This window comes from Numenius arquata, chromosome 7 (genome assembly GCF_964106895.1).
Source record: "Numenius arquata chromosome 7, bNumArq3.hap1.1, whole genome shotgun sequence".
Lineage (NCBI taxonomy): Eukaryota > Metazoa > Chordata > Aves > Charadriiformes > Scolopacidae > Numenius > Numenius arquata.
The window spans coordinates 60862135-60880557 of record NC_133582.1 but is presented as its reverse complement, the minus strand read 5'-3'; the positions used below and the strand labels follow the sequence as shown (position 1 = coordinate 60880557).

The following is an 18423-nucleotide window of genomic DNA, read 5'->3' as shown; positions in this document are numbered from 1 at the left end:
ATACCATAAAAGCGAGAGGTTATTTCAGATGACTTCATGGCGCTCTCAGAATTTTTGTGGCAGAGACGGAAATAAAAGCGCTGTTCTGCAGGGCAGCTATTATTTTTTGGTTACGTTAATTATGAGACTGTTTTCTTTCTACAGCTTCAGTCGTGTTTTCTGCCTTATATATATATAATGCTTCGGGTCTACCTTGTGCATGGGATGAGTCGGGGCCTGTTGGGGGTGATGGGAACAGCATCATGCAGTCGTGTTGTAACGCCTCCGCGATGTGAACTGAGCTGTTGGAACAGACCACACAGCCCTCTCCAAACTTTGGAGCAACTGCAGTGTTCTCTTTACGGTGTGGTTCTTTGCTCTTAATTGAAATGGTGTTAACTGGAAGGCTCTTAAGAAGAAAAGGATCTTCCTGCTCTGCTGTGTCTGCCTCTGTCTAATATGTGGTGTTTTTCTGGATAGATTATTGCTGAAAAGGGGAGAATGCCACCCTCGGCCAATAGGTTTCACGTCCTCATTGCTAGCAAAAGTGTTGGGTTGAACTTTAGGGTTTGGAACAAGCTGTTACATTTCTGTAATATAGGGGGAAGAGGAAAGCAATAAAATAAAAGTGTTCACTCGAAGTGAGAAGGAAAAAGACGGGGATTTTTGTAGCTAGAACATTTAAACTGTTCTCTATGGCTTGAATACAAAAAATGATATTTAAATCTTCCAGGCATTTTTTCCCCTTCGCTTTTAAGCAAAGCTATAATTCCGATTTGATTTCTTATGTTTAAAGCAGTGCCGTCTTTATGATAAAACTAATTTTCCACTGGGAAGGACAAGTAAGTAGAGCGTGCCAATCTACTACCATGGACATGTCTACGCAGTACATTACATTATATAATATATACTATATTATAATATAATACATTATCTATGTAAGATCACTCTGGCCAGTGCCAACAAGGCTGGTAGGAGCCGGCAGCACTGACTAGATTTGTGTTCAAGACAAAGCTTGGGAACCTTGTGGAAGCCTCTGCATCATCTCCATTTCTTCAGAGGTCACCTATAGAAGCGAGGGATGGAATGTAGAGGTGTGCTAGAGAATTATGACTTCGTGGTGAAACTTGGATGGTTTAATGTATAATTGTGATTCAGTTGGTCGTTACGGCAATCATATGCCTTTGGATTTCACGTTTTATACTTTCCCTTCTATCCAAATGCGATCTCTCTCACGCCACTTGTTTTTCTTTCATAAGAACAGTGACCTGTATTGAAAATTGTATTACTAAGTATATAATGAGAGATCTATTTGTTGGGGAGCTTTGCTTTTTTAAACTATCATAAAAAATATAAAAAACGTAATGCTAGGATGTGGTGAAGTGCGTTCTGGTGGTAACTTTGCATTAAGAGGATAGAGTTGGCTGGGAACACCTGCACATTGTCCCAGCATCGTTAATGTGTGTTGTGTCCTTTGTACATTGCCTGCTTCTTTGTGTAAAGGTTGTTCTTTCAAAAATGGCTTGTTTGCTGTTCCTGAGGCCTAAGTAATTCCTGAGTGATGTTCCTCATTACTTCAGTTGCGAGTGCTATGGGCTGACATTGCTGAGGAGTTTTGATTTTTCCTCTGTAACCTGAATTTCTTGTTTTCTCTCTGCAGCCTTTGGATATCCCCGACGGTCGGAGGGCCCCGTTGCCTGCTCACTATCGTAGCAGCAGTACCCGGAGCATCGACACTCAGACGCCGTCTGTCCAGGAGCGCAGCAGCAGCTGCAGCAGCCATTCACCCTGCGTCTCTCCCTTTTGCCCTCCTGAATCTCAGGATGGGAGTCCTTGCTCAACAGAAGATTTACTCTATGACCGGGATAAAGGTGAGAGTAGAATGGCCCGCCTTTACCTATGGGAGGCATGTGATGTCCTGCTTTTACAGCTACCTTCATTTTACTCATTACATCAGTTTTTGTTTCTGTTTGATGGTTGTGGAGGGACTGAGGATTTATCTTAAGCTTGGTTTTGTTTGTTTACATATCTTTTTCCCTCTTGTTTGTGAAACTTCACAAACATCTTCCATAAATACGTCAGAGGAGCACAGCAAACAGTCTTTAACTATTTCTGAAGATTCTAATGTGAAGAATTCAGGCTGTACGATGTTTCTGTTTAAAAAAAGGTTTCAAGAAGGTTTGTGGTAGACTATACATTCATCACGGGTGAGTGAGTTGCTTGCTGATCACGGTGGTGATGCTGAACTTTTGGACTGCTTTTAAAAGTACTCTGCTTCTGAACTCTTACATTCCACTGGAAGCTATTTGGTGAGGAGCTCAGACAGGAGTTTGACCAATCTGATGGAGAGTAATGACTTGTCTGTGTACGTTGCATAACAAGCCAAAATTTCTTTATAATTTACCTGTTTATATGTCAATATCCTGCATTTTTTTCAAAGTCTGTAAAATATCATTTGGTTTTATAGAGGGAGTAAACTGGAGTTTCGGTATTTAAGAGTTACTGATAGAAGATGTAGTATGAAAATATAGGCACCAGTGTAAAAAGACTGATTTTTTTTTTTTTTGGACAGCTGTTTACTAATGTAATTATTCTTGGGCTTCTGGTCAGCCAGCTGGAAACATGGACTTTGGTTTGGAGGGATGCAGGGTTTGGGTAGAACATGCAAACTAAGAGTACTAAGTTTCACAGAGAAATGAAAACTTTCAAGATTTAGCTTAGATTTACTAATGAGCTCAAGGCAGCAGTATTTTGAGGTTATAAGCAAGGTTAAGCTTTTCCTGTGAATATTCTCTGCGAGATAATTCTTAAAGGAATTTGGGGGTAAGATTGTGGAAGGCAGCAGGGGAAATAACCAGCTCTTCTTCCTTGCTGAAAAGTGTTGCTTTCCCATCTTGGATTTAAAAGGAAGTAGTGGAAAACTAATCCCCCTGCCCAAATCCTTAAAAAAAGTCTTGACTCAATGGGACAGTTGGCCATGCCCCAAAAATAAAAAAGATGTTAGTATTAGTTCCCCCCCTTCTCTTTCTTATAGTTTGCCTGTGAATTGTAATGTGTTGTCAAGACTGAATCGCTATAGAGACATCCTCTAAAGTGGTAGCACACAAGGAAATGTCTTGACAGGTGAATTTGTGCCTATATGTCCTGATAACAAATATAAGTTAAAAAGCGAGGAAATGAAAAGAATAATTCCTTTTGTAGTTAGTACTTGGTTATCACAGTAATTGGAATTTTCAGCAGTACTTTATTGGCGATAGTGAGCGAAGACAGTTTGAGATGGTGCATCCAACCTTCTTAACACTTTTCAAGGGGTTTTATCTCCTTGAATCTCCTGTCTTGGATTTTTGAACAGCTAATTAAAGTAAAATTTAGTGCTGAACTTAACAATAAGTAGATACTTACCTGTCGATTTTGGGTTTAAGACTGACTTTAACACTAAGTTCATATTTGAAAGTCTGCGTTAGCAGTAGTGTAGAGGTGATGGTGAGAAACAGCCAGCTTTGTAAAGTTAATACGATTGCATTTTCAAATAAGTTTAAATAAGGTACTTAATGCCATCCTTATGAAAGATAAAAGCTTGAACTGCTCATCACAACTTTGGTCTTTAAGGACAGGATAGAAACTAGAAAAATACATAGTGGTTTTCCAAGAGAAGGTAATTTGTTCAGAGGTTGTAAAAATGTAGTCAGAAAGCTGCCTTTTACTCTCAGATCATTAAGATCCCTCTGGCCAGTTTTTCTGAGTAGGAATGCTATCTCGAAATAGTTAAATATAGATAAATGAAGGATACAGATAAGAAATTATAAGGGAATAGCAAGTTTTGAGAGACAGTTTATTAACATCTGTTGCGGATGTTAACTGCTTTATAAAATAAAACTCACAATGTTTTTCACACCTTCGTTTTAGAGGTTTTTGGGATGTTAGAACAACACTGGGATGAGTTTGCTGTGAGGCCTGATAAGTTTTCAAAACTGCACATACATATAATCAGATGTAAACATTTTAAACCCAAGATATTTTTCTGTCGCTTTTCTCAAGTTGGGCTTTTATTTTCCCCTCTATGGGAATAACTTGGCTTTACCATTAAAAAAAAAAATCTAATTATTGGCTTTATGAATGCTCCTGCCAGTGCTGCTGAAGAGGAGAGGAGGGTGAGAGACGGGGCAGCGAGAGGAGCCAGGGCTCTGTGCAGACACAGCGCTGCTTTACATTTCTAAAGCATCTTTTATTTCTTGGGCAAAGCTGTGCCTTGGCCTGAGGCCCTCCCAGCTGCTCTTTGGACTCTATCAGCTGTTTGGTTTACGTTTCTGTAAGAAGCTGCTAAATGTACTGAATAGATTTCAGAAAAGACCCCCAAAATTGGGCTGAAGGGAGCAGGGACAGTAAATGGCAGGGATTGGAGCAGGGAGGGGAGGGTGGGAGAGAAGGTGTTTTAACAGCACCTGGCTTTACGATTTTGTTTTCAGATACCAGCCTATTGCAAGGTAAGTTACTGCCTTTCTGCATGCAAACTACCAGTTTCACTACATCTATTTTATGATGCTTTGGTCCATGAGACTATAATTCTCTAAGACTATAGTCTTAGAGTCTGTTCTCCAAGTCTTAGAGTCATGAGGCTATAATTCTGCATACTTAGCAGCTGTGACAGAGATACAATTCAAAGGCATCCTAAGGTATAAGCAGATGAAATTTGGGGGGTTTTCCTACAAAACTAGATAGCGTAACCTGTTTCTCAGGGATTTTGATTCAGGAGCTTTTGTGTAGCATTGTGTATTCCTGTTGTTGCCAGCAGGCCGTTACAAGAAGCATGTTCACGAAGATGGACTGAAGCTACTTTTTAACTTCTGAGCATCTGATTCATAGTTTTTAAAATGAAAATTGGATGTGAAATCTTTGGATAGTCTGAAGAAACAGAATCACAGAATGAATATGGGGTTGGAAGGGACCTCTGGAGATAATCTAGTCCAACCCCCTGCCAGAGCAGGTCCCACAGGAACGTGCAACAGGAACCAGAATGTGCACAGGAACCAGAAACAAAAGTATTTTTTAACCAATCAAACAAAATCCCAAAGCTCACTGGTGAAGTTTGTTGGTGCCTTTTTGTCACTCAAAAACTTGTTTTACAGATTCTTTTTAAGTTTGCCTCTTTTATTGCTCTAACATACGCAAGCTAAAATTTGTGTAGTATTTTTAGTGTTCAGTTACAATCTTTAAAATTTTCCAGATAACAGAATATATCCATTTTGAATATTTACGTTTAGAAATTGTGTGTAATAAGTCTCCATATTGTCTGCTTTGTGCTTATGGTAACCAAACTCTCTTTAAAGGTTACATCTGTTAATCTTCAATCATTGTCATCTTAATGAAATTTGATTAGAGGGTCGAAGTGCGCCCAGCAGAGCACGCCCCGCTGGTGGGAGATGCAGACGTGTCCTCTGCCAGGAAGGCTCAGGCCTTGCAGCCTCTGAGAAAGTGAAAAAAAAAAGTATAAACAGCTCAGTTTGAGAATACCCACTTGCAGCATCATTAAGGATTAATAATGAGACAGTTTAGCACTTAGGAGCTTGCAGGATACACAAGCGGAGACTGGCTTTAAGCTGGAAATTCCACCCTTTCCCACTGTAACTGGTGGCCTGTTTTCCCGGTGCCCTTTGGTTCTCACGCTGCGGCTGTACCTGTAGCACCAACACCAAGCTCCTACGTGTGAACCTTCCAATAATCACATGGATTTGGTAAAATAGTAGTGTGGGGTGTGTTTGGTCAAAACGAAAATCTAACAGCTTAATAAGCTTTAAAAGCAGGGAGGGTAAAGAGAGAAGCAGAACAGTTAAATTGTACAATACAATGGTTTTTTACTTATTTAACAGCTGTCTTGTATAGAAAGCTTCAGCCAGACAGAGCTAAATAAACCAAAAACTTGATTGAAAACTGAACTGGCCAGACAAGACTCCAAATCTTCCAAGAAGTGACTTAACTTTGAATTGAGTTTGATTCTTTCCTTGGATGTACTGCCCCAGCTTTCCACTATTGGGTGGAATGAATAGTAGCACATTTTATGTCTCAAAGAGTTTTTAAATAGAAACTTGGATCTTCAGTTTTAAATATTAGAAGGAGGAAGCAAACTGTCTGGGTTCTGTTAATGATTTCTGTGTTTGGAATGAGCTGTGTGGGCCAACAGTGGAAAGATGCCAACGGGACCATCGTGCTCCCTGCTTGGCAAATATCCGTATTGTCTCTAAGCTTTTTCTGCCTTCGTACAGTTAACACCTAAAATTGCCTAAATTAGAAGCTCTGTGCTCGCTCTGCAGCAGGAAAGAGCTGAAGAATCAATACAGGGCTGAGGTTCACGTCAACTGGTGGGGTTTTATTCTCTCGCATCTTTCATAGTAAATCTCCGAAGGGGAAGTGTGACGTTGGAGTTGATTTGTGCCGCCTTTTAAGAGGAAGCAGCAATGTTTCAAAACCTCTAATGATTAGCCTTTGTATTTGAGTCATGGTTACACAAATGTTTATGTAGTTACTGTTTGCAAGCTGTTAAGGACAACCGTATATGCTTCAGTGAGTCTAGATTGTAGTGCTGGAAGGCGTGGTTGGTTTTTCCATTGCTGCTGCAAAGGCACACGTGAACAACAGCAGAATAAAACAAGGTTAAGAATGGTAAGGTACCCCACATCGGTGGAAAGACTCAAAACGAGCTAAAGCAAGAGCAGTTATTTCTTTCCAAATAAGGTGTGTTTGTAAGTTGGGGGCTCCTCTTTAACCTTGCCATTTCTTGCAGATTTTAATTGTAAGCCCAAGCAGAGAACAGGGAGCCACTAATTCTAGCCTGGGATAGGTGTTGCTCTGCGATAAGGCAGAAGCCACTGCAGAGAGCTAATTTTCTGTAATTAGTTTTGTACCTACTTTATTTCCCTAAAGTATTGAGTATCATGTTGTCAAGATGAGTGTTTAGAAGTGAACCCTTTCATAGTCTTAATTTTTCAAACTGCTGTTCTTCTGTCGTTACCAGAGGGGAGTCTCGTCTCTTGCATTTTCCAAGAAGCACAAAGAACTCCGCCTTTTGGCTTGTGTCGTGTAGATCTTCATGCCTTTAGTTCTAAGCGTGTCTAGTAGTCACCTGTAAAATGTACACAGACAGCCGAGGTATGAAGGATAGTTATGAAGTAGTAATGAGGGAGTTGAGTTGTGGAAGTTTTATTTTGGATACTAAAATAACTTCACAATTGCAAAGCAAATAAGGTGGGGCACTGTAAGGGTGAGGTATCAGTACCTGTAATACCAATGTGCTTTGTGTCTTTACAACTTCTGAACTATTCAGGAGGCTAATGAGGTCCATATTCCAGGGAAGAATTATGTTTTAAAATAAGATACATGCTGTATACACACATTTTGAATAACTGTGTTTATACAGCGACAGGGCGTTATTATCATTACCACTCATAATTCTTCTGCATGTATTATGCATATTACCTTGTTCGTTTGTGTTTTTTGAAGTACATAATAAAGAATGTATTTGTTTCCAGGATCACAGCTCTGCTTTGTTCTGACGGCAGCGTTCTGGATAAAAATATCTTCCTGTTATGTGTTGTTATATGATAGATTACTGCTGCACTGAAGCTTTTATTCAGAAGAAATGTGCTGTACAAGGGTGTTAGAAATAGCCTGCGATAAAGGAAGCTTTGTGGTAGCAGCAAACCGGCGTGGTGGCTGAATTGTGGAAAAAAAAAAAAAAAAAAAGGCATCTTGTTTGGAAATGGAGTTGAATTAAAAAGCACTCTCAATCTCTAGTAATATAACTGCTTTAAATTTTCAGACAGTGGGAGTAGCTCACCGTTGCCCAAGTATGCCTCATCTCCCAAACCAAACAACAGCTACATGTTCAAACGAGAGCCCCCAGAGGGATGTGAGCGAGTGAAGGTCTTTGAGGAAATGTCGTAAGTAATGCCTTTTATATCAGCTGGTGTCTGCAAAGCAGTAAACCTGTTTACTGAGCCTATCCAACTGCAGATGAATAAACTATTCCAGCTGATGGGTTTTTTCAGGAGCAAAATATCCTTAGAGTTTGTGCAGAAGAGAAGTTCTGAACTGTTCACGTTGGTTTGAAGAGGAAATGGAGTCTTTTATGCTTGAACTCTTTTTGTGCATTTACAAAAGGCAACAAAAATCCAAGCAGAAAAGATAAGGTACATTGGATTTCCTAAGCATTTATAAACCTCTTTTTATATTTTTTTTAATTAACTTTTTTAATCCTTAAAAAAGGCTTAAAACAAAACGGTTCATGGCTTAAAACAAAAAGTCCTTTTATAATTTTTTATCGGTTTCAAGCCCAGGTTACGTTTTGATACGTATAAAACATATAAAATGGAATGAAACCTATGTAAAACGTTGATGGGAGTATACATATGGCATACACTTGCTCAGTATTTTTGCTGAGCAAGAATTTGGAAATTAAACTCTCAGACGTGGTGTCTTTTTCCCCTGGACCCAGCGGTATTTGAGCACGTGCTGTGGAGGTTGCATGCTCAGCTCCTGCGGATGAAAGAATTGAGGAGGTTCTTGCTCTGACGGCATTCACTGCCTGCTGGATGGTGAAGGAGCAACGTTGGGTTGTTGGAGGAAGCCTCCAGACAAATTCCGGGAGGATATGGGAGAGGAGAGGTCTTATTTCACAGAGGTTCTCAAAGGGATTTAAGATGGCTAAACGTGGTGGCGCTGCATTGTTTTTATTAAAGGAGAATTTGTGCCATTCTAAATTCTGCAGTATTTTTCCCCTGCGTGTGTACTGCAGACTTTTTTTTTTCTTGCTGGAAGTTGCATGTTTCTCCAGTGATGATCAAGTCCTTTTTGTGACGGTGCTGTCTCTAATGCTGTGGATCAGTTAGCTGACTGCCACTATGGAAGATGTTTGCCCCTCTGTCCAATTAATCCCATTCCTCCTCATTCACATTTTAGCAACGTGTAGAACCCACAAAGCTCATGACGTGTAAAACCTCTCGCTTGCCTGGGTATATAACCTTTTTTCTCGTTGTAGGTCTCGTCAGCCTGTCTCAGCCCCTCTCTTTTCATGTCCTGACAAAAACAAGGTTAATTTCATCCCAACCGGATCAGCTTTCTGTCCTGTAAAACTCCTGGGTCCCCTCCTTCCCGCTTCGGACCTGACGCTGAAGAACTCGCCAAACTCTGGTCAAAGCACAGCTTTGAGCGCCCTGACTGTGGAGCAGCTTTCGGCTCGGGTCTCCTTCTCCTCTCTCTCCGACGACACCAGCACAATGGACTCCCCGGAGGTGCCCCTCCAGCCGCCGTCCCAGCAGCAGCCGCCGCTTCTGCAGGAAATTCAGACTGAAGAGCATTCCTCTCCTCAGAGCTACGTGTTCATCTAGAGCCAGGTGGAGCGGGCCTCTGCCCTGAAACGAGGAGATGATGGTTCAGATCCATCTGCATGAGGCGGCAGCCTTGCGGAACAACGCGGAATACTTAGCAGCATTCGGAAAACAAAAAATAATATCTCAACGCTGTTCTTGGCAGGGACAGAATTCATATTTCAGCATTTTTTTGGGGTGAGAAAGCAGTAATGCCTGCAGAATCCATATATCATTAAGCGTTTTAAGTGGAGACTATGCATTTCATAGTATGTTTGACCAGATTAGTACTGTGTCCTGTGTTCTGTTTCAAATTCTACAGTATAAATAAGCTCTATATATATATAAAAAAGAAAAAAAAAGTTGCCTGTCTGAATAGAAAATGTCTTGCTGTGTTGTGTCCTATGGAAAATACTGTACTTCAGGATTATGTTTACAATTGATCCAGGTGTTTATGTTTCTAACTTCTGTAATACACACAATGCAAAAAAAAAAAAAAAGAAAAAAAAAAGAAAAAAGAAAAAATAATGGCCACAACAGTTGCACAGTGCCCACCCTATGGCCTAGCTTCAGGTACTTCTCTGGAAGTGTAAACTCAGGTAACTTGGAATGTATAGCATATTGGGATATAAAATATTTTACAGCTACAAAGCTAAAGAGGGAACATCGCTCTTTTGCCTTTCCTTATTTTATGCATTAATATTTCCTCATTACATTCCACTCCCTTGGAATAAGTGCATTCAGATCCAGGCGAACGGTGACCCTGGACGTGGGTGAAGATGAGGAGAACCAGCAAATCTGTGATGTCCGATCACTTTGTCACGTCGCTTACCAGTAAAGCAGCTGTTGCATTTACTGTCATTTCAATATATGTAAAAAAAATGTGGCATTTAAAGGTTTCAGGTGTTGCTCAGTTAATGACTGTTAAAACTGTCGCAAATAAAGTGTTCAGTACTAGGCTGTGTTACACGAGAAACATTCCACGTTGTGCGTGAGAGGATTTGGAAAGACAAGGATGTTTTTGTTCAAGGGCAAGAAATTCTTTTCAGGTTTCCCAGGGGGTGATGGGGATTTCCTCTCCTGTTTTCCTTGGCAGTTCAGGATGTGAAATGCTACTGTTACCGTCTACGAGTCAAATAATTAATGTTTAGTTTCTCTTTTGGAAATGTTCATTCCTTTGCTGGTTGGACATAGGTTTTCAGATTTTTGTCGAGCAGTGTTAGACGAGCAGCATTTTATTTATGTAGTGAGTAATTGTGTTTGGATCAAAAGTCCAAAAGTAGCAAGTGGGTGTTCTAAGAGGGGTGGGGAAAACGATAGTTTTAAGTTCATGTTACTTAATCAAAGCTTCTCCCATAACTTTCAGTTACTTAAGTTGTGTGTGTGTGTAAAAGTGTGTTTTCCCCCCTCCTTAAGTGTGTGAATAAAAACAAATCCTTGTAAAATACTCCTGGTTTTGCAGGCTGGACGCTTTCTCAGACTGGTACCCGGCGAGAAGGGGTTAGCGGTGCTCTTCTGCACTGGAACGGGAGGAGAGAATTTCCTGGGACACAGAGAGGACCCCAAAGGCAAAATAAACTTGGTGTCCTCGCTCCGTTGCTTCCAGCTCAGTGGAACTCCGCTCTCTGCTCCCGAGAGAATAAGGTTCACCTTTCCCAGGAACTGAGGAGATTTAGTCGCCTGCAGCCACCCAGCCTTTACACCTGCTGCAGGAGGGTGGTTTTTTTTTCCCCTCTTTTGAAGGTGGGATTGGAGGGGGGTGAGAGTGAGCCACCAGTAACTACTCCCTAAGTAGACGCTTTCTTGGGAGACGAAGCGTCGTTTCCTTTTTATCGCCGAGGGTTTGTTGGTGCTGTCTCACAGGGAGGCGCTTGCAGCCCAGAGAGCAGTCACTGCTTTTTGACTCCCGTTGCAGAAAATACAGGAGCAGGGAGAGGGTCCGTCTCTCACCGTTTTCCCGGGGAAAAAAACCACCTGGAAACACAACAGCCATCTTTAACCCTACTAATCTCAGGCCTAGGTGAAAAACACGATATATTTTATAGACTGAAGATAAAGGGGAGAAAATACTCGTGACGGTGTAAGTATCGACGCCTTTTAATATTTTTTTTGTTTCTTTCTAGATTTAACATTGCAGCACGAGGGCCTTTTTATGCTCTGGTGATGTCCGGGTAAGGAATCGTAGTCTCGGTTCTCAGTGTGGGGTTACCAGGGAATAGGACGAGTGGGTTTGACACCCTTGATGAACTCTGTACGATATTTGCAATGCCGTCACCTCTTCTCTTTTAATTTTAATTTTATTTTTTCCACGAGAAACTAAATATTAATTCAACTGCACATTCGTTCTTAGCGGATCGGGAGGAACCAAATGTGTTAAAGCTAAGGCTTTGCCATGTGGATTTCCCAGCAGTTGTTGATCTCCGTTGTATTCTACATCCAGCTGTAGAAATCCGTCGGATATTGGGGAAAGTTCTGTACATAGCTGTACTGTTATTTCCAGCCGCTGCGCTGAGCAGTATTGGAGTTATCGCACGATATTGCTTTACACGAGAAATGTGTGGCTTTTGTTTTGTAATTATTTTTTTTTTTGGGGGGGGGGATAGAAGTTCTTGTGTCTTATTTAAATAAAAATTATAGTTAAAAACCAAACAACCAAAAACCAAGTGGTGGGGACGAGGCACAAAAGCAGTGGTTTATTTATTTGTTTTGGAAACGGCACGTGAAACGAGATTGGAGTTTCATATTGTTCCAAATTTGCACCGAGAATAAGCTCCACCCTGGATCTTTCTGCCTGGGGCGCTCTGTCTTCCAGAACAAGATCATCTCTTATCTCGGGGGGGTTTTTTGTGTAACGCTGTTCTAGGAAGGGAGGGGGGGGGAAATATATCTAAAAATAGCCGGATGCTTACAATACGCTTAAAAATAGCATATCTTATTTCTGCATATAATGAGGTTTTTCTTTCTTCAGAGCATAGAAAAAATAACGGGTGAAGCATTGTTGGAAACTGGGTCTCGGCTGCTGTGTTTGTGGTCCCCGGCTCATTTCAAGTTACGTGTTGAAAATGATGAACACCCCGTCGGGGTGTTTCACTCCGTGAAACTAAACTAAACCCCCAAAGGATGTGGTGTGAAGCGACCGACGGTCTCGGTTTCGGGTTGTTTTCTATGAGTCAAGTGATTGTCATTTGACTTGCAGAATAATTCTTTCCAGATGGGGGGAGGGGGTGGGGGGAAAGATGAATAATACTGAAATAGATGTAAATCCCCCCGGGTCGGTGTTCCCTGAGGAGCGCTAGGGCGATGGCGGCGAGAACGGGTCAGCAGGTGGAAATGCAAGTTTTTCGGCATCCCGGAGATTAAAGGTTTCCGTGTGATTTATGTTAAAAACAAAAGTGAACTGAAAGTGCTGAAAGTCTTGGAGCCTCAAGGGCTGCCGTGTCCCACCCTGCCACCAAACCGCTCCTTGGCTTGGAAACAGCTTGGTTTCACCCATTTTCGTCCTGGGCTCGTTGGGCCTTGCTGGGAAAAGCCTTGTGACTGCCTTGTCCTCTCCGTGGATTTGGTGGCAGCAGCTTGGGGCTGTCCTTGTGTGGGGAGGCCAGTTGCTTCTCAAGAATTACTTGGACACGAGCGTGTGGTTCGCCCTGGAAAGTTGTGATGGAACTTGTCCCCCCTGTAATTTTGTCACTGTCCCCGAGAAGCCAGGCCTCTCCTGGTTAGTTACAGTTGTGGCGATGTGTCGCTTCCACACGAGCCACACTTGGAAGTCGTGATGCTTGTTGATAGAACCATAGAATTGTGTAGGTTGGAAGGGACCTTGTTGTAATTCACTGTGTGTGTCCTCCTCCCAGCCATGCCAAGGGGTCCGAAAAGCCCTGAGAGTAGGCAGCTAATGACATCATTTTGGTTTGTGTCCCTGCTTCATGGCTTAAAGATGTTCCTCAACTTGAACGTTGTGTTTTCTAGTGCAACCTGCTCTGGGTGACCCTGCTCTGGCAGGGGGGTTGGACTGGAAGATCTCCAGAGGTCCCTTCCAACCCCATAGCATTCTGTGAATCTGTGATTCTGTAATTCACGGCTCTGGAAATGGACTCTTTGGAGACCAGAGGATGGTGTAAGAGGAGCCCATGGCTACGTGTGCCAGTGGTAGGGGACAATGGAGGGTGATGTGGTGTTGGGGGATATGGTGTAGGGGAGAACTTTGTAGAGTAGGGTAGATGGTTGGACTCAATGATCCCAAGGGTCTCTTCCAACCTAGACGATTCTATGATTCTATGACCTGTTGGCTGTAGGAAGCAGGGTGCTGGCAGGGACATGATTTGCGGCTTCCTGAGAATTCAGCTCTTGGGAAGGGCCAGATACTGGCCCGAGGGAAGAGCCTCCGTATCTTCTCAGTGTTTAAACACAAGCTGGGAGTAACGCAAAATAAACAGGAGGAACTGCATGGTTTGGAGACATTGGCTTGGCATCGCAGCGGCAAGCCGAGGCCACTGAGGCCTCGCGACCCAGCTCCTGGTCTTACTCCATGGGGAAGGATTGACACCTTCATCTGTTTCTTGCGGTAAAATCCAAGCGGCTTGAAGACGACAACAGCTCTCCAGAGCTAAAAGAGGTTGGTCTAAGACTCATGGCGGTTAAAGTAGGTCTGTCTTGTCTCTTTGCGTTGGTGTAACCAGTCCTGGAAAACCCAACTGGCTCAGGAGAGACCGTGAAGGGTCGGAGAAGGCTCAGGGAAGAGCTGTGGGAAGGAGTGAGAGGCTGGAAAAAACACCCAGCGAGAGGTTCTGTAGGAACACGACGTGTTTAAGGTGATGGTGGAGGAGTGACTTAATTCGGGTTAGTAAAGAGCTAGGTGGGAAATCCTTAGGAAGGAGGTACTGAAGTTTCCCAGGCCTGGGCTGGAGACCTCCAGCAGGAAGAGAATGAAGGGAGATGAATTCATCCTGGAAATACGGGGTTTATTGTAGCTCTGAGGGGAACGGGGTACTGGGCTGACGTGCGAAGGTGGATGTTTTTTCAAGTGCTGGCATATTTCAAATGAGACGATTTTACAAAGGATGTGCTCAAGAAGGTGTTTTTATAATAAAACCTCAGTAACTCGGGATTATTTGGGGCTTTTTACATTTCGGTTGACTTCAAAGAGGTGGGTGTTTTTCACTGCCTCGACTGCTCTTGCCTCGCTGGAACGGTAGCACGGGGCAGTATTTTTAACTGGAGAATTAGCACTTTTTTAAAACCAACTCTCTGCAGGGGCTCTTCGGGGGCAGTTTCTGGCTTCTGAAAGCTCTTGGTTTGCGTCACTGAGGAATGAAGTCTCCAGTGAAGCAGAGGAGGTTGAGTAGGTTTATAGTAGGTTTTGATTCCTGTCACCTCCTCGGTAACACCATGGTTTTGGAGAGGGGGTAAGAGACCGGGGAGTAGGCGGTGTCTTTTTGGGGTGCGAGAGGTGACGGAGGTCACTCGGGTCACTCGGTGGGGCTGATAGAAAAACGCTGATTGAGAAGGTAGAGCTTCCTCGGTGAAGACCGCGCTGGAGGTGAGCGAAAATGCCAATTAAAGGGCTAATTGAAGGGACAGCAAGGAAGAATAGCAACCAGGTGGAGCGGGAGAGAGTGATCCCCGCCCCCTTTCTTAAGAACTTGGAATTTTATCTCGGGTCGTAACAGGTTCCGCTGTTAATTTGGCTGCCTGGAGCTGTAGCTTGGAAGCTCTTAGGCAGAGGAGCTGGAGACCTGGGAGAAGAGGAAGTTGTCTAAGAACCCGAGCTGGTTAATGAAGCACAATTAGACTAATAACTGTGCCTGTAGAAAAATCAGATCTGGGGTTTTTTAAATAAATATTTGGGGGGCTGTATGTGCGTAGCAAAGTGGTTGAGCTTGGCAGGGATTTGTACGGCTCTTGGTTGGGAAATGGGGTTTGCTCAGGGCGACGGATGGTCAGTAACGCCCCTGGGAGCCAACTTCGTCACTTCTTCTACCCTTGGCTTTCACTTTTACTTCTCCAAATAAGCTGGAAGTAAAACAGCCTTATCCAAATCCCTACTCCTGCCAGCCCCGTGAGCTCATTCAGGTTGCGTGGCTGCGTGCTGCGGGAGGGGACGGGATCGGGGAGCTCTCCACATGGTTGTGGAAGGACGTTCTTTCTCCAAGGAGGAGAAAGCTAAAAGGAAGGAGACTCCCTGCTCAGGTTTGGTGCCGAAAGGCCGCGTGATGCAACTGCTCCTGTCTTGGTTTCATGATTTCTAGTTGGATAAAAATGTCCCGTCCTGCCCCGTCTCTGTGACACCGAGGTTCCTCAGGGAGTAACGGCCCCCTTTCCATAAGATGGGTGGCGTCTTTGGGTTTGTCACACGGGGGAGGAGGAACTCGTTCTTGTGAAAAAAATGGAAAAAGTAAAAAGGTGTTGCCTTCGGAAACTAACCTTGTTCTTAGGAAATAAGAAAAAAAATAATGCAAGACTGCTTTCGTGCTTCCTGTGGGTTCTAATTCCTTGTACCTCCTGAAAACACTTGGAAAAACATTCAGCGTTTCAGTGTCAGTCTTTCAGGACCAGGTTGGAGGGGGCTTGGAGCAACCTGGTCTGGTGGGAGGTGTCCCTGCCCAGGGCAGGGGGTGGCACTGGATGATCTTTAAGGTCCCTTCCAACCCAAACCATTCTGTGATTCTATTATTCAGTTGCTGAAAAAAAGTAAGTTTTAGGCGTAGGCTTACGCGGCTGTGGGAGGGCAGGGATGGACACGCTGCAGGCTCCCGCTGCCTGGTTTTATTTCAGATGGGGCACACGTTGCGTGCATTAGGGATTGTCACCTCCTTCAGGGGCTGTTGTCCGTGAAATGTGGTTGGGTGCGATGGTGGGTGTGAGTGGTGTCTGTTCCAGTGAAAAATGCCAAGGAGATGGTTTTGACACTTTTGGGGTTACGTACCTGAGAAACCTACTTTACTCCAGGGAGAACTTTCTGGTTTGACCTTCTTCTGGCGGGACAGGGACCATCATAGAACCACTGAATGGTTTGGGTTGGAAGGGACCTTAAAGACCATCCAGTGCCACCCCCTGCCCTGGGCAGGGACACCTCCCACCAGAGCAGGTTGCTCCAAGCCCCCTCCAACCTGGCCTTGAACCCCTCCAGGGATGGGGCAGCCACAGCTTCTCTGGGCAACCTGGGCCAGGCTCTCACCACCCTCACAGCAAAGAAGTTCTTCCTGAGCCCATGACTCCCAGCGCAACTGGCCCCAACCTGCGTGACGCTGTTGTGGGTCAGGTGTTTTTTGGGTTGTTTGGGGTTTTTTTTCATATTCCCTGGTGCAGAGACAAACACCTCCACAAGGGTCTTGTCGGTGCTGGTTGGTGTGTCCATTGGATTAAGTCATCCCTGGGGAAAGGCGTCGCTTCCCGTTGGCAGCCCTCCCTGCAGAAAGGAACTTGTTTTGCTTTGGCGAAGCTGCGCAACAGAAGGACTGACTTTGGGGCCATAAAAGCATTTTCCTGTATCTTAAAACACTTTCCTTTTTTTTTTGTCACTGGGATAACAACCATCAAAGGGAACATCATCAGGTGCCTCGGCCTCAATTAAGCGCCTCCGTTGGATACTGCCCGTGTTTCTGGGGGAGGGAGAGGGCACCCCAAGCACGCACAGCCCGGCCGCGCTGCTCCTTAAAAACCACCTCGGCCCAGACGGTTCCGTCCGCGCCTGCAAAGCGCCGGCGGGAAAATGACCCAGTATGGATTTCCAGCGTTTTCCAATTCCAGGGGATGTCTTCCGAGAGGACGGGCTGTTAAAATGGAGGCGGGAGGGGCAAGAGGGAGGGCCTTGAAGCGGCGGCCGCGCTGCCTTTCTTCCTGGCCGCCTCCTGCCTGTAAATCGCGTTTCCCTTCGTGCTCCGGTTTGGGAAGGTTCCCGTGGCTGGAAGCGGGAGCTGCGGTTTGGTGACGAGTCGAGGTGACCAGGGCCCCTGCCCGAAGGCTGCGGTATCTCCCCCCCCCGCCCCCGGCACAGGCCCGTGTCCCTGCGTCACCTCTGCTGCCTCAGGCATTACGTGCTTTCTTGTTTTGGGGTTTTTACCCCCCCCCCCCGGGTAAGGGGCTGCCAGCCCAGCCCCGGCCACCCCCGCGGCCACCCCCGGCCGCACCTGCTGAACCTGCAGGGCCTCCTCGGCCACGGGGCGTGTGTGCGTGCGTGTGCGTGTGTGCGTGTGCGTGTGTGTGCGTGTGAGTGTGTCCAGGTCCCATGTTTACTCTGTGTGTGTGTGTGTGTGTGCAGGTCCCATGTTTACTGTGTGTGTGTCTGTGTGTGCGTGTGTGTGTGCGTGTGTGTGCAGGTCCCATGTTTACTGTGTGTGTGCGTGTGTGTGTGTGCAGGTCCCATGTTTACTGTCACTGTGTGTGTGCACGTGTGTGTGTGGACGTGTGTGTGCGGGTCCCGTGTTTACTCTGTGTGTGTGGACACGCATGTGTGTGTGGATGCATGTGTGTGTGTGCAGGTCCCATGTTTACTGTCACTCTGTGTGTGTGTGCACACAGGTCTCATGTTTACTGTCACTGTGTGTGTGTGTGTGCGCGTGCGCACAGGTCCCATGTTTACTGTCACTGTGTGTGTGTGTGCAGGTCCCATGTTTACTGTCACTGTGTGTGTGTGCACACAGGTCTCATGTTTACTGTCACTGTCTGTGTGTGCGCACGTGTGCATGCACAGGTCCCATGTTTACTGTCACTGTGTGAGTGTGTCTGCACACGCGTGCACAGGTCCTATGTTTACTGTCACTGTGTGTGTGTGTGTGCGCGTGCACAGGTCTCATGTTTACTGTCACTGTGTGTGTGTGCGCATGTGTGCATGCACAGGTCCCATGTTTACGGTCACTCTGTGTGTGTGTGCACACAGGTCCCATGTTTACTGTCACTGTGTGAGTGTGTGCGCACACGCGTGCACAGGTCCCATGTTTAATGTCACTGTGTGTGTATGTGCGCACGCACAGGTCTCATGTTTACTGTCACTCTGTGTGTGTGTGCACACAGGTCCCATGTTTACTGTCACTGTGTGTGTGTGCGTGTGCATGCACAGGTCCCATGTTCACTGTCACTGTGTGAGTGT

At 44.8% G+C, this 18423-nt stretch overlaps 1 protein-coding gene across 4 annotated transcripts in view; it reads left to right on the top strand.

The window, feature by feature from the left end:
• GLCCI1 (glucocorticoid induced 1) overlaps positions 1-9818 on the top strand; it is a 55648-nt gene extending 45830 nt beyond the window's left edge. For 2 of the 4 annotated variants that reach the window (XM_074150583.1, XM_074150582.1), the window contains exons 6-8: positions 1640-1850; positions 7793-7913; positions 9011-9818. In XM_074150583.1, the coding sequence (XP_074006684.1) occupies positions 1640-1850; positions 7793-7913; positions 9011-9359 (681 nt within the window). In that variant the 3' untranslated portion in view covers positions 9360-9818. The remainder of the gene's footprint in view (positions 1-1639; positions 1851-7792; positions 7914-9010) is intronic. The other 2 variants (XM_074150585.1, XM_074150584.1) reach the window with 1 other exon arrangement.
• Positions 9819-18423: the final 8605 nt, after the last annotated feature.